This window comes from Arctopsyche grandis, chromosome 13, assembly GCF_051622035.1.
Source record: "Arctopsyche grandis isolate Sample6627 chromosome 13, ASM5162203v2, whole genome shotgun sequence".
Classification (NCBI taxonomy): Eukaryota; Metazoa; Arthropoda; class Insecta; order Trichoptera; family Hydropsychidae; genus Arctopsyche; species Arctopsyche grandis.
Window position 1 is genome coordinate 15,545,001 of NC_135367.1, and position 17,295 is coordinate 15,562,295.

Sequence of the window (17,295 nt, forward strand, 5' to 3'; positions counted from 1 at the left end):
CAAACGCTCCAGCAACGTCCAACAAAACAGCAACTACATACTTGGATGGAGAGTCCGAAGACTCCCTCAAGACACAGCGAATTGCATCAACAGTAGACTTTCCCGATCTAAATCCAAATTGACCACCGGATAAAACAGAGTTATCGTCAAGGAAACTATTGAGCCGACTCGAAATTAACCTCTCTAGGACCTTCCCAAGAATAGGCAACAAACTGATAGGGCGATAAGCCTTAGGGTCACTAGCCAGTCTATCAGTATTGTGCTTTTTAATGACAAACAATTTTCCAACCTTCCAGCAACTAGGGAAGGTTCCAAATTTAAAACAATTTCTATAACACATTTACTATCTCAAATTAAACAATCCCTTGACTAGATCAGTATACTTTAGATTAAATAAATCCAAGCTAATAGAAATTTGATCGAGTAACTTGATGTTCCTTGCAACAGGCGACGAAGTTATCATATTGATACGTGTCACAGAAGAAGAGAACAAACTGCAGTATCTCATATACCCGAATTGGTTAGGTACATTGAAGCCCAATTCTGAAATAGTTTAAGGATCACTCACCAAACCAACAAAGTTGTGACTCAAGGGAATTACATATGTATATATATAAACTATATAAAGCTCCCAGTAGGTAGACACTAGGATAGAGCCAAGGATAAGTTTTTATAGGTATATTCCGATGCGGTGCAAACGATCGAAAAGCGCCAGACAAACTGAATCACAGATTAACGACACGTGTACCTTATGCGTGCGCACTGCTCGCACTTACACTAAGCGAGATCTACCCGAAGTCCCTCGTATACGTTCCTACCTACCCTTTATACGTTCTGTGCTTCTGATACTTTAGTTCCGAATTTTTCCTTATTAAATTATTAAAAACTCGCCAGAAAGATCCAACTCAATTTTAATAATTACCATTTTAATAATTGCATCTGTGCACATCGAAAGGTTACTCGTCATCTGATGTGCAATTTTTCATTCGTGAAGTCGAGAATTGCGTTTAAAGCAGCCATCCAGTTAATCTGTGATTCAATCTGGCGCTTTTCGATCGTTTGCACCAAACCCGTATATTCATATAAGCATATGTACTATACTGGGAGGGCTGCAGCTAAGCAACCCATATGGACGGGCCGCCAACGGATCAATGTCAAAAGCGGGTATTAGTAAGCAGCTTTATCAATGCAACCTGCTGAAAGCGCTATTTTTAAATCTTCAAAATTGACCTAACTTAAACGAACCTTGTTGTTTTTTTGTGAAAATTTAAGATTCTAAGTTTGTTTCATCGCAGAAAATTTTCTGATTTATTGCTCTTGCTAATGCTTAGTAAAATAGTTAATGGTGCTATTCAGGGCTTTTTTTTGTAAAAAAAAGAAGGTGTCGGAACTCACTTCTTGTCAAGTTTTTTATTGTAAAGATTATATTCAAATTATATTATATAGAATATTCGTTTGAAAAATAAAAAATGCTGAGATAAACAGGTGTCGGAACGCCGTTCAACCGCGTTACATGGGGAAAAAGTCCTGGTGCTATTGATATATCTGTTTGCGCAGATATCAATTTTAATGTCAATAATCGATTCACTAGATGTTAAAAAATTTTTTATCCACCAAATTTTAATAATAACACTTTATTTAATGGTACAATTGCCCGGATATGCCGTCTTTACGATTGTACAGATGATTGCCTTGATTTGTTCTCTAATTCAATCAGTACTTATAGGGCTAAGGTGAAGAAGCAAATTTGCGGTTGATTCATTGTCATTCATCGTTTTATTTTATATTTACACACTATGTTTTTGTAATTTTTTATTATATTACCATCAGGGCCGCCCAGAGGTATCCTGGGCTCGGAAAAATTTAATTCCGAATCCTATAAATCTTATAGATATGTTTTTAAAATCCAAAAAATCTATCAGAATTTTCTAAATTTTTAAAATAATTGAATAAGAAAATATGATATAACAGGTACGATTTCACATGGACACAAAAAAGAGGTGGATCGAAAAATAATAAACATTTAGCATTAAATAAATATATGTATCTATTTTTATATTTTATAATAATTGTCTAATTCGTGCGTGCGTGTGTACGAAGTACTCGCTGTTAACACCATGCTCCGCCTCTTTTTCTCCCCTTGGAATCGTATATCGTGGAAAGAGACGCGGCATATCACTTCGTTCACATGATCGGCCGGCAAAAATAAAAGTTTTTTTTTCAAAAATAAATTAAATTTTAAATTATTAATTCCGTTGATCTGAATTACGATATTTTACTGAGTGCACAATTGTGTGCACACAGGCTACGAATGTAGAATAAAATAAATATCAATATCGGTCAGTCGGACGGCGTGATACCGAGCCCCTCGAGTAGTCCGAGTTTTGGAACTCGGGGTCCGAACGCTGGCTCCCCCTCCCCTTTTCTCGTCGATTCTAATTACCATGCAGTGTTCAATTTAATGAAAATTTAAATATTGTCTTTTTTTCGTTCTATTTCTCTTTTGTTTTATTTTTATTTTGTACTAGTGATTTTACCCAGCTTTGCTTAGTATTTGTAATATGAACAGCTTAAACATGGTTAATCTAATAGTAAAAATTCATTTGTTTTTTTTCATAAAATTCATTTGAATCGAAAAAAAAGTATTCAACGATATCGATATCGTCGTCATAGGCACTTTGATTTGTTTTCGATGCTTCCAACCATACCTTACATACATAGTTAAATACAAAATGTCTTTCGAAATTATATATTAGATGTGTGCCATCATATTTAAAATAAAAATTAAATCGGATTAATTTTACAATTTCAAATGGCAATTCCGTTGAAACGATTATCATTTTTTTTAATTTCGAGCTAATTCTGTCAAAACAGAGAATGGTGCCGTCCACAAACAAGATATCAACTAAGGGCCGGGCCGCACCGCTCAACTCGCGAACAACTTGGTTGAGGGCGACCAGACCAATGCATTCAGGTAGATGGGATTTGCCACACTCGTCAACTTGTTTGTCGCACACATTTCCATACATTTTTTCGTGTCGCGCAACAAGTCGGCCGACAAAGTTGCACGGTAACGATATTTACTAGGTCTAGTAAATGGTAAACGGACTACTAGTCATATGTAAACCAGTCACAGTACAACCGGTCGCTCTAGATCGGTCACACGTGATCACCCTTCACACTAAAACTGGTCACACCCTAAAATCGGTCAACCAGTTTTATCGTGAGCGATTTTAGGGTGTGACCAGTTTTCTCGTGACCAGTTTTAGTGTGACGGGTGATCACGTGTGACCGATCTAGAGCGCCCGGTTGTCCTGTGACCGGTTCACATTTGACTAGTAATCACCGAACCCTAGTAAATACCATGAATCGAACGTATGAGAGCATTGCGTTCGAACGCACGGTATTTACTAGATTCAGTAAATATCGTTAGTTGATATCTTGTGTGTGGACGGCTCCATTAAGAGGGCTGGACAGCAGCGCCTTGTCCATACAAACGTACTATACTTCTCCCTACCTCAATTATGGCACTAGAGAAATTATTTTTTAATATGCTATGGATATCCACCATTGGGGTGCATCTATCGTTTTATTTTTTAATTAATTATTTTTTATAGGAGCTAGGAGCCGCCAAACATCTTTAAAATCACCTCTTTTTTACACCCACAAAAAGAGTCTAGCGTGGCTATTTAACGGTCGATTTTTAAAAAAATACGCCGATAGATGCAAATAAAATATTTTTCTCATACCGATGATGAATTTTTTTTAAAAATTGGTCCAGTTTTGGAGGAGAAAATAGTAGAATACGAACCCTCGATTTTGTCAATTTAAAACACGTTTTATCTGGTCGAAGCGCAACTGTCGCATTCACTCAATATATATATTGATATATATTGTCGCATTCACTCAATATATATATCGAAGAAAGGAACGGTAACAAAATTAAGGTTTCGGGTGTACAGCCCTCTTAAGTCAAATATAAACTCTTTGCTTTGTAATAAAAACACTAAATAAAAAATAAAACGGGTTCGGTGATTACATCCCAAATGTGAATCGCTACCAGTATAACCACCGCTACGAAAATCGCTCGCGCGTATCTCCTTTCGCACGAAAATTCGTCACACAGGAAAATTGTCCAAATATTGCTTTTTTATATGAGAACTAGCTGAACTCCAACATGCGTTACAATGCCATAATAACGCATGCAATTCCCGTTCCCGTTCCCATTTGTTGGAAAAATGCAAGTAGCGAACACATTTGAAATTATTGCGTTGTAATGACACTCATTCCCGTTTTTCCCCTTTCTGTTCCCGTTTCCGTTCCCGTTTTTTCCCGTTTTTTCCCGTTTTTTCACATGCACACAACAAATCCTGAAAGTTTCATTGTAATCGGTTCAGTGGTTTAGCAGCTTATTTGAGACACACACACACACACACAAACATTAATTTATATATATATATATATATGTAGGATATTAATATAAAATGATTATAATTATGTATAATGATGTGGCTCATGCCGAACAGTTGGTATTATGCACTGTATGTATTAATGTTGAGGTTGGTACTACCGAACCTTGTCCGGGCGACAGTAGTAGGCGTCGCGCCTTGACGCGCCGGTTGCGTACGCGCATCGATTACCTATTGTTCTAAATAAACGTATAAGATTGAATTGAGATCGCTTTTACTTGTCTCTCTCTCCTGCAATCCTCCTTACTACCCAGCGGACTTCCTATATATATATATATATATATATATATATATATATATATATATATATATATATATATATATATATATATATATATATATATATATATATATATATATATATATATATATGTTATTTCAAAAATAGAGCAATCGCTAGAGGAAAAAAAAGTATTGTCCAGCTGTATTTCTTGATGTCTCACAGGCCTTCGACAGGGTATGGCACGAAGGACTTATCCACAAAATCAGCAAGTCATTACCTGGAAATTATGTCAAATTACTGGAATCATACTTATCCGGACGCAAATTCAGAGTTGCTCATGAGGAGGCATTCTCTAACTTTTTCACAGCCTCTGCAGGAGTACCACAGGGAAGCGTTATAGGGCCTATACTGTACCTGATATACACTGCTGACATCCCGACAAGCGAAGAGACATTCATTGGAACATTTGCAGATGACACAGTCATTATGTCATCGAGCGAGTCACAGAAGGAAGCATTTGAACGCCTGCAGCGTGCACTGGACAAGATCAGCAAATGGACCAAGGACTGGAAAATGAAACTCAACGAGCTAAAATCAATGCAGGTCACATTTGCACTGCGACGAAATAGTGTCAGCACTCAGACTTTCATAAACGGAATCCAAGTTCCACAAGCTTTGTCAGCTAAATATTTAGGACTGCATCTTGACTCAAGGCTTACGTGGAGGCATCACATTAAAAAAAAAATAGAACAGATTCGAATTAAACAAAGAGAAATGCATTGGCTAATAGGAAGACACTCCAAATTAGACCTACAATGCAAAAAACTGATATACCAGGCAATCGTGAAGCCAATATGGACATATGGCATACAACTGTGGGGATGCAGTAAGCCATCCAATATCGAAAAAATGCAAAGATGTCAAAACCAGTTTTTGAGGATTATCACCGATGCATATCGCTTCGTCACAAATGAAGAGATCCACAAGGACCTTAAAATCAAAAAAGTAAAAGAAGTCATCCGAGAATGCGCCGGGAGGCACGAGTTGAGACTGCACCGTCACCCTAACATAGAAGCGTTGCAGCTATTGGACACAACTCACCAGCAGAGGCGTTTAAAGCGAAAAAAGCCTCACGAATTGGTGTTCTGAATGTGAGAGATTCAGAAGCCCAATTCACAATTTTGGGGACGGAGTGATGATTCCGTAGTGCCCGTACATGATCTGAAGAGCAACGATATCGCTGGTGATGATTTATCGGGAATCGATAAGATGGCACCAAAAAAAAAAAATATATATATATATATATATATATATATATATATATATATATATATATATATATATATAGATTGGGCAGTTTTGAGCAATATTTGGAAAGTTTTCTGTACGGAAATTTTCCTATGCGATGAATTTTCGTGCGACAGTAGATCCGCGCGCGCGATTATCGTAGCGGCGGTTATCCTGGTAGCGATTCACCAATAAAACGTCATAATTGCTAGAAAAAAAACCCAATTAGTACTGCGAAGCGGGAAAATAAGAACGGAGTTGCACAATTGGAATTCGGTGTGTGGTTGCATTGTTGTTGTGTCCGGACATGGCTGGTCGGGCAGACGACTCGGGCCACCGGTCGTGTTGATATCACTCGATGTATCCGAGTCTCGTGTTGAGGAGCAGCCTCCGCTCGAGTCCCACGCGGCCCGAAGCCCCCGGCGCCTCCGCCCCCGACGCCCCCAACGAAGCCCCCGCCGCCGCCACCACGAGGCAGAACGCCAACACCAGTCCGGGCGGCAGCGGCGCCGACCGAGCGCCCCCCGCCGCCGCCCCCCCCCCGCCTCTCGCCCCCAACGCGCCGTCCGCGCCCGCCGCCCCCGCCTCGGCGCCCCCGCAGACGCGCTCCAGGAGGGCCCTCGCTCACACGCCCACACCGGACATGGAAGTGAGTACACTCCACTCCACTTCACTCTACTCCACATTCCCACATTCCTTCATTCCCTCATTCCCACATTCCCACATTCCCACATTCCCATCGTCCACTTCCACATGTCAACGAGTGGCCTCGCGGCCTCCACGCATTGATGGCCACATGCAAAGTGACAGTTGGAGCGGCCGTAGCGCGATCGATATCGACCATGATCCCTCCATCTATATCGATTGCCTAATTTTGACACGATCGCGTCAAAAGTATGCGTCTCACTAGGAGACGTTCACCAATCAACCTTTCCCCTGTCCACCCTTTCATCGGATCAGACGAACTTCAATTATCGTAATCGGGTGCTCGATATCGAACGTTGCAGCGTCATCATGATTTGAGATGACACACGGATCTTTATCGTCGAAACTTTTGGACCCTTCGAATGGCATACATAGTATTCCGTCACGTCTGGTACGACTCAACTGTAACACCTTTCGTACGATATATATGTTGCATGTTCGTTCGTTCGTTCATGAATATTGTAGTTTTTCTGTTCTGTATACAAAAAAACAAATTGACAAACGAACTGGTTTGCTCGTGTACAAACTTTTAGGCATAGGTTCAAGTATTCTCAATCGTTTGCTCCGTCTTCTATATACATTTATTATTTTATTTATATATATTTTAGCTATCAAGCTGATTTAAAAATACATCTTAATTATTATACTTGACTCTAAAATTTATAATTAACTTATATGTACTGTCCCTCACAGAGGTGTCTCTTCGCACCTCGCAGGAATGCATCCATGTTTTTAGCAGACCTGACGCACTCAGGGAGGGCATTATACATGAGCACACCCCTGTGAAAAACACCCCCAGCCGTCTTATTCTTTCTTACTCTACTTACAACTAGTTTGTCCTTATTTCTAGTATAAAAACTATGTTTATCTCTATTCCTTATTATATAATCATCAAAATACTTAGGTAATAACTTATGATCTAACTTATAAACAAAAGACAATGTACTAATATTTAGACTAATTCTAATACTCATCCATCCTAGTTCATCTAACATACTTCCAATACTCTTAAATCTACTCACATTCAAAATAGCTCTCATAGCTTTATTCTGTATTTTTTGCATTTTTTCTAAATCTTGGCCACTAAACAAATTAAGCACAATAAACCACATGTGGCAAGACAATTGAATTAAACACTAAAATTTAACTTTTTTTACTTAAAATATTTCTTAATCTACATAATACACCAACTTTTCTAGCCATTTTTTTTTATTATATAGTCAGCGTGCATTTTAAAATTTAGTCCTGAATCTATGTATACACCTAAGTATTTTATATTTTCAACTTTTTCAATTAACTTATCATCAATTCTAATTTCATTCAATATATTTTTATTTTTACCATTCAACCACATCATTTTTGTTTTATTTACATTCAACTTTAATTTATTTTCACACAACCAGTCATTCACATAATTTAATTCTATATTTAAAATTTCAGACATTACATCAACATTCTTTCCAATTATATATATCAATGTATCATCTGCAAACAAATGTATTTTACACATCTTAATTACCTTAACAATATCATTTATATATAATATAAATAATAATGGTCCCAATTTGGACCCTTGCGGCACTCCACGGACAGATCTAAATAATTTTAGCATCAGTCGTATTTGACGCTTGGTGCTCGACGTATGTCCGATAAAAACTTCTCTGTTTGTTTATATTACTCGCAAGATGAGCAGGCATTGGTAAAAATTGCACAATACATTCAAAAACACAGAATAAACAACATGGGATATATTTTTATAAGTAAATTTATCCGATTGTATTCCGTGCGATGTAGCGTATTTATAGAGACGTACCGCTTAAAATTGACAACAATTATTTATTCGTATGGGCCCCTCTATTCTTATTACATCTCTCTGTATATATGTCTCTATTAACCCTTTGAATGCTGACCAACGCCGATCGGCGTTTTGCCAACAAGTCCATGAACCTAAAATACGCCAATAAGCGTTGTTTTTTGAGTGTGTAAAAAATCAACAAGAATACTACCCGCTACGCCTTTTCAGGTAGCATTGAAAAAAAATGCATTGAATATGGGTCGTGTAATCCGTGTCAATGTTTATAAAGACTGATTTACACCGGAATTTCTGAATTTATAACCATAGCAGAATTACCCGATGGAAATCCCCAACTGCTGAATATTTTAAATTGTGACTTGGAATTTAGATTGTGAGCATTACATTTTAACAACAATGAAGCAGATGGAACTAGTTTTGGAAAACTATTTTCATTAATAGACTTCTTTTGTTTAATTTATATTGTTGCAAGATATATTAGAGAGCCTAAACACACCTTTGCAAAACTCTAATTCCTCGGCGGTAATTATCTAGGGTTTGTCTGGATTGGCTACAATTTTTATACTTGCTTTGTATTGGATTTCTAAATAATTCTAGTTAGAAATGTTGGCCAAATTTTCAGCGTGGCAGGCTTTCAACAGAAAAGACGTTAGCACTCAAAGGGGTTAATAAAAAGAAACATTGTATAATCGTGAACGCACAATTACATAAAACATGAATTCTTATAAAATTCTACACAAGACTGGTTAAAACTATATTTAGTGATAAGCAAACATTTTAAATTTTCAATATTTAGTTCCGTTTTATCACTGGACCACATATTGCTCGTCGAAGAAAATTAGATCTACAGGTGCATTTGTTCCTAGTAAACAGAGACAATATTTTTTTAGGAGACGTCATTTTCACTGAAGTCTATAAATATTTCAATCAGTCTATTCCATAAAAAAGTTCTTTTACATAAAACGTACTCGTTTTATCTCACGGCTTACCAGGACAGATACCCAAAAAAACCAGTACTGTACTGGTAAAACTAGTAATAATAGTCACCTTAATATATACGTGTTTTAACAATCAACAAATGTGGCAATTATAACCATTAACACAGCATTTCTCATTTGAATTACTCTGTGTTTTGACATCTAAAAAGTTTCATGCAACACCTAGTGGGAATCAACATATTTATAGACTTTTAGCACTTAAACAAAAACCTATAGTTTGTATATGAACTAACTGGAGTAAACATTTGGACTGTAACATATATAGGCATAATCAAATTTTGTGATATTAGTAATTGCAATTGTTAATATTCATATTTGTGTTGGTGGATTACGTCCAAATTTTTTATATATACAGTTATTGACAAATGTCTTAGGGTACTTGTAAAAAATACTTTTGTCTGAATAAAAATTCTCTTTTTACAGACCTCTTCTTAGTTCAGAATCGATTTTGTCGTCTGACGAAGTTTGGATTCTTATCCAATCGTTTTCAAACTTTGTCATTTTGCTCGGTTTGGTCATCTATATAAGTGGAAATGACGTCCGCCATTACTATGGTGAAAAATAATCGTAATAGACACGTTTGAAAATACTGCATCTTCCTTCACGGTGACGTCTATCGTCCACACTGTCGCATTTGTCCACACCGATCTGATCGTTTTTTCCCTTTTCGCTCCCCTCTCGCTATGGCAGATTGAGCACTTTGCTATACTCATGATCAAAGTTAACAGAGAGAATTGGTGATTTCTCAATTATTTTTTTATATAGTCTTAATTTTATAAACAAAATATAGAAGAAGCTAGTTTTTAAAAAGCATTTTTTTAAAAATAGGTACAAAAGTTACGATGAAAATTGTAGTAAACGCAAAACTTCAAGATAGTTATCTTTAGCCATATTTCTTCGGATTTATTAGAACAATAAAAAAAAAGCACTAGAATTTGAAAAAGGCATCTTTTAATTGAAATTGACAAAACTTCCATGCATAAAATAATCTACTTAGGCTTTAGCTATATATGAAGTCTATGTTTTTTATTATCAACTTTTCAGTTGTATCTCAATATACATTTGAAACGTGTAAATACGATACAAAGGTCGAGTACCTCTTTTTTGCATAAAGCTATCGCAAGTAAATACCCATGGTCAATTCATTGTTATATTCGATATTGCCCACAGAGCAAGAAAGCGAATTTGATACGTCTGCTTTCAAATGTCTTTAAAATCTACCTACAGTAATACTATTTGTTTAATTGCACTGTATAATGCTTGTTAAATATTAAATGACGCATCGTATCGTAGTTGATACATTTAATATTGGCCCGGTTACTTTTTTTGTGAATAAACTGCTTCGATACGTGAAAATACTACTAATTAAAATAATGAGTGTTATAACATCCAATGAAGGTGACTTCATCGTAGAAGATAGGCAGAGAGTTAGTAGTACGAATTGGCGATTGAAGTCAATGATTTTAATATTTGCTATTTGGAGAATGTGCATATCTTTTACATTGAAATTTTCCAAAACTATTGTCGCCAAACTTGATGTACCAATTTTATTTTTTGTTTTTTGTTTTTCAGTCGATACGGGAATTTTTAAAGGACTTACCATCATACGATGAACAGAATTTCACCTTATTCAATACTGATAATGGCATTAGAACATGTTCAAAGAGACCGTCTGTTTATTTACCAACAACTGAATTTCCATCAGAACAAAGTGAGTTATACAGATCATTGTTCGTGTAAATTATCTGCCTAAATATATAAAACGTACATATTTCACAGTAATATTAAATATATAAATCTTAATGGGAATTATTTTGAATCAAATCAGTTCTCTCTCTCTCTCATATAAGTGTTGGCAACTCGTGCATCTGAATTATATTAAAAATTACTTTCTTGATATGATAATAATTACTTGTTGTTTATTTTCAGTTATTGTAACAGAAAAAACCAACATACTTTTGAGATATTTACATCAACAATGGGAAAAAAAGGTATTAATCAAGTATTGTTTGTTCATTCTTGATTAAAAATGAAATGCTTTATTAATCGATACTATGTTTGTTTGCAGAACTCCCCTAAAAAGCGCGATGGAAACATAGAAATTGAAGAATGTAGACCAAGAAAACGACCTCGTCTTAATTCTCCGTAAAATTTATGTCTTTCGAATCACATCCGACTGTCGAATGGGTGGTTTTTATGTTTATTTTTATAGTATATTTAAATGGTGTTGTTTGTGTACTTACAATTTTTCATTTTACAATTTTTATGTAAAGATTAAATATTATGTATCTTGAATCTGACGAAAATGAATAGGGTAATGTGCAAAAGCAATTGTTATTAAATAAAATATAATTTATTTGTTTATTGCAATTGCAATGGAAACAGATTTGACGCTGCATACTACAACCAGTTGAAGTGTACGTATTTTTACGTAATATTTTCGTGAAATGGACGATGAACTTCTAATATTCAATAATGTTTTGTACATTTTTGTATTCAATGAAAAACTGAGTCATACACAAATAGCATAGTATAAAAACAACAAAAAATAAAAATGATGCCAAGCCAATGAAACATGTATTTTACAATCAATATTTGTGAAACTTGATTAGCTAATTCTAATTTCGGAAATGGTTGTTCATTTTAATTTATTATGTCTATCCAAATATATAATTATGTATGTATTAATGCATAAATGTATGTGCATGAAGATCATTAAAATTACTCATATCATTTCGATTAATTTTTTCATAATTGCATCCGGGAAATTCCAGCAAAGTTAAAATTAAAAAATAAAGCACATCTCGCATTCTCTATTTCCGTAAATATTTAACCTGCATTTTAATGATATATTGAACACTGACAAAGCACTGATATTGACATTCCTCAAAATTTGAATGTTAAACATTAAAATAAAGTCGAGATGCATTAAACTTATAATTAATAATGATAAAAAAAATTAAATAAATCATATTATATTATCAATTATTACTTTTTAATTAATATTTATGTGTGAATGATGATGATTGCGTTTTATTTGATTTCAAATTCCATCGCAAATTATTAAAATTCTAATAGTAAGTCAAAATGTAATAAAGTATCAGTTTAACTCGGTGTAGAGGTATTTTATTTTTTTTAATAAATACTGTATGTGCCGAAGCAAACTGGTATATATGTATTACATATTGATACGTTTCTAAGAGCTCAATAAGAGTTCCATATCATTTTAAAATACCCAAACGTCACTCATTTAATTTTTATAGTAAAAAAATCTTACATTGGACATTTTGATCTTTGGTCTCGTGTCAAAATGATATTTTTATGTTTTGGACGTTTGTTTAATATATTTATAGTATTAAATTGGCGAATTAAGTCTTCGATGAGCATGTGGCCACTGCTAATTTTCATATTACTGAAAGATAAGTACCAGTTGCAGCTCGCTCACTTTTTATTCATATAATATCATCTTCATTAGTAACGATTACTACTTTCAGTTTTTTACTTTACCTTGTAAGTATTGTGTTACTTGAACACTTGAAAAACTACTGTAATCTGACGCATAAAGTGAACAAACAATCTTCGACTGAGTGAGACGTGTAAATCAATCATATTTTTACGATCGAGCAAATTTTGCAGTCTATTGTTCTCTCTATTTATGTTTCACATTGTAATTTTTAACCATGCTCTGTACTGAAACTGGATTTGAATGGAATAAAAGAAAAAATAAATATGAAACTCCATTGCTGTCGTATTATTAAGTCTCGTCAAGGTTAAACAAATAAACGTAATTGGCTACTTGTTCAGGTACGTTAAGCGCAAAAACGCCTCGCAGAACTAGGTGTACATGAAAAATATGGAAATGTTTACCTGGAATAAATGTTTATTATAATATATTCACACATATACATAGCTAAGTGAATGAAAATATTAAATGGAGTATGAAAGACAAAAGGTAAACTCAAAGTACACCAAAGAAAATCTTATTTTTATATATAAGAAAGATCGTTGTGTGTGTGTAATTAGTTTCTGTTGGGCTATCGATAAATATTCTTTTTTTTTTAATTTAATAAAAAAAACATGAATGAAACCACTAGTATATTATTAGATTGACAGGAATGAAAGTTTAAAGATCTGGGAATAATTTATGAGGCTTTGCTGTGAATTTTTCTGACAAACGAGGTATTTTCAACGATTTGTAAGGTTTTTCAACTTTTCCCAGCTACTCGAGATATTTTTTTCTTGTCCGTGTTATTCTGTGATAACAATATTCAACTAGGCTTGCATAGCTTTGCGTGTACGGATTTGTAGATAAGTTATTTTGATACGTATACTTAGAAGTGCTCAATCGTATGAATATGCAAAAAATTGTGCTAAATATATACATTCTCGGAATGGCGTTCCAGCACTTTTTTTGCAATCAAATGAATCATCGAATTCATAGACACAGTCAAGCGAGTGAAAATATTAATATTAATAAAGTAAGTTCAAAGTACACCAAAGAAAATGCTATATATGATTGACAGGAATAAAACAAATTATGAATGGATGAAAGTTGAAAGATCCGGGTATGGTGTATGAGGCTTTATTTTAAAGTTTCTTGACATTCAATCGAGGTATTTCCTCATACTCAAACGAGTAAAAGTAGCAATACCAGTGACGGCTCGTCCATGTGATCTGCAGGGCTACAGCCCTCGCAGTACAGTACAAATACATGCTATTTTTGTCGTCCACATGGGCTGCAGACCTCAGTATAGTACATATGCATGCTATTTTTGTTTTCATTTGATCACCGGTATGGTTAATGAGCTACTACAGCCTGATTAGTTTCTACAGCCCCCACACTATGAATTTTCACGAGCCGCTACTGAGAAATATTGATGCTAAATATTTTATCATATACATATATGGTTTTAAGATTTTCCAAATTTTCGCAACGACATACTCAAGATAGGTTTTTCTCAGCTAGGACTGCAATATTGTGTGTATGGATATGTAGATAAGATATGTATATACATTAAAATTCGTTTTTTCTTATACGTTTACTTGGTAAATTGTCGGAATGGCGTTCCAGCACTAATTTTTGCGATTAATGGAATCGTTCAAATTGAATGCTAAAATGCTGTTGATGAGTGAATCAAATGCCATAAGATTCTTTATGTATTTTGTATTGAAGCAGTTTGAATGAATAATACGCTTAATATGGATTCAATTTTATATATAAAACAAAGACGTTCATTTTGTAGGTGTAATTCGTTTCTGATTGGCTGACATTAAATATTCATTTTTTTTATAATTTTATGAAAAACAAATGAGTGTTAAACAAATACTGAGCGAAGCCGAATGAAACTAGTTAGTAATTGAATCAATATTGTGATAGATAGACAAATGATTTATATATTTCGCTTTATCTATACATTTACAAAGTAATTGTGAACTGAAAAATAGATATACTAGATTTATATCTTCATTCTTTATTGTAGAATTGTATTATGTCCGATACTGAACAAATATTAACAATAAATTTCATATGAATTGCCTATTTCTTGCAGCAAATATTCAGAATTTTAAATGAATAGCTTACAACAGATTCAAAAGTTAGCCTATTGTCCGGTATTTTGAGTCTTTTGTTTATATACTATGAATTTTTTCAATTATATGAAGCTATTAGTAAATAAGAAAACGGTGATTTTGTCACGAGCCATTATTCTATTTCAAAATTTATTCATGGTTCAAATAAAATAAGATAAAAAGGAGAAGGGAGTTAAGTAAAAAACAATTGTGAATTGTTAAAAAATATATTTTTCTCGTTTAAAAGAATCAAAAGATGGAAGAATCATTAAAAACTATCAACATAAATCCTAAATATGTTAAACCAATCTTATGTCTATTATATAGAATTAAAAGGCTTTAAGTTTTAATGATTGAACAACTTGAAAGAGAAGTTACAAAAATTTTTTTCGTAATACACTCATCTAAGCAATAAAAAAAATATATACTTTCCCTTTGCGAAAGTTTTCATCGTTGGAAACAAAATATTACAAAATAATTATTACATTACAATATAAAAAGATTCAATCTATTATGCACACTGATACGTTCAGAAATCGGCTTCATAGTGGCATTAGTCTGCACAAAACTATTCGAAAGAAATAGAAGTACTTATTATGGCTCAAGCAGTCAAGAGAGCAATGATCTGCGAACATGTAAATTGGTTATGAAAAACGTAACATTAATAAGCATAAGGAAAATGTGTGAAAGAAGTCCATCGGTGAGATCTGTCTACAGCTGCATGTAATATTCAGAAAATAGATAAATGCACACCAATTTATTACAGCTTAATTATACTTTACAAACTACATATAGTATATATGTATATGTATATATATATATATATAAATTCTTTGTGTGTGTGTGTGTGTGTAATAGTAGTAGGTGTTAATTTGAACGATCTGTTGACATCTGAAAAAAAAAAAAAACAAGGACAGATCGACGTTCGATGAAATTATTTCAATGGCAAAACATTTAATCCTTAGCAGGAACTTCGATGACTCTGGGCTTGTCGATGATACGAGCCGTGCGATTGCCCTTCTCGACGATTCCGATGATCCACGCCTGGTAACCTTCCTGTTTCTCAATATCCTTGCAATAAGCGGCGGCTTGCTCACGCGGCAAGCAGATCAAAAGTCCTCCGGAAGTCTCCGCCGAGTGACCCTGCAACAGTTGGAACATATTCCCGCAAGCCTTGGCCACAGCAGCCATCTTAGCGATGACGGGCAAGTTGTGAATGACGAACGAGACTTCGTTCTTCTGATGCGAGGCGAGATTCTGAGCGTGGCCGAGCAGACCAAATCCGGTAATGTCTGTAGATCCGTGAGCGTTATACTTATGCATGAGACGACTCGCGATCCGGTTCAAGCGGCTCATCGAATCCATAGCCCGGTGGTAAGCCTTGCGTACGTCCTCTTCGGACACTACCAGTTTGATACGATTCCAACGTTCGGGTTGGTCGAGCCATTGATGAGCGTTTACGGCGACCTGAGTTCCCAGCGGTTTCGTCAGGACCAAGACGTCTCCCATTACGGCGTTGTCCGGGACAATGTATTCATTCGGCTGACAGACTGTGGATGCCACTCCTCCGATGGTGCACCAGGGATTGACTACGGTCTGTCCGCCGGTGACGGAGGTTCCGGCTTCCAGAGCCGAGTCTTTGAATCCGCGCATTATGAGTGGGATGACCACGTCTCGTTCCTTCTCGGTCATTTTGGTGGAGACGCCGAGCAGCATGAGCATGTTGTCGCATTCGGTGACGCCCATCGCGTACAGGTCGCTGAGGACATTGGCGCATGCGATTTTGCCCATCATGTAGGGGTCGTCAACGAGCGGGTAGAAGAAGTCAGTGGTTTGTACCAAGCATAGTCCGCCGTGTCTGAGAGGCGTCACGGAACAATCCAGACCGATTCCGATGCGCGGAATGGCCATGTGCATGAAGTGAGCGTGTTCATGTTCTTGAGATGAGTAGTCCTGTTGTAACGATTCGACCAGCTTGGCGAGGACTTCCTGGGGGACCTTGCAGCCCCGCCCCTTCAGATCGGCGAAACGCGTCAGGCGGAAGCTGGACTCCAGGTCGTGCGCCAACGGGTCGAAGGGGCGCCTGAGCGCGAGGGCGTTGGGGTTCGCCGACATCTCGAGCTGCGCTACTCCTAGGGCTCCGCCCCCCACGGTCTGGTACTCCGCCATGGCCGAGAAACGTCAAGAGTCCGAATACCGGCGAGGTCGCTTGCAAAATGGCGTTCTCCCCGG

The 17,295-nt window shown here is 35.8% G+C and overlaps 2 protein-coding genes across 5 annotated transcripts; one reads left to right on the top strand and one right to left on the bottom strand.

The window, feature by feature from the left end:
* The first annotated feature begins 6,304 nt into the window (after positions 1–6,304).
* LOC143920862 (DET1- and DDB1-associated protein 1) lies at positions 6,305–13,022 on the top strand. Of its 4 annotated transcripts, none has more exons than XM_077443854.1 (4): positions 6,305–6,628; positions 11,068–11,206; positions 11,425–11,486; positions 11,564–13,022. In XM_077443854.1, exons 1-4 carry the CDS (start codon positions 6,338–6,340, stop codon positions 11,642–11,644), a joined length of 573 nt encoding a protein of 190 aa, XP_077299980.1. In that variant the 5' UTR covers positions 6,305–6,337; the 3' UTR covers positions 11,645–13,022. The 4 variants fall into 4 exon arrangements, with proteins under 4 accessions (XP_077299980.1, XP_077299982.1, XP_077299983.1 ...); XM_077443856.1 differs by lacking the exon at positions 6,305–6,628 and adding an exon at positions 6,835–7,075; XM_077443857.1 differs by lacking the exon at positions 6,305–6,628 and adding an exon at positions 6,850–7,088.
* Positions 13,023–15,281: 2,259 nt separating this feature from the next.
* Positions 15,282–17,295, bottom strand: Sps1 (inactive selenide, water dikinase). The gene has a single exon (XM_077443971.1). It carries the CDS (start codon positions 17,230–17,232, stop codon positions 16,018–16,020), a length of 1,215 nt encoding a protein of 404 aa, XP_077300097.1. The 5' UTR covers positions 17,233–17,295; the 3' UTR covers positions 15,282–16,017.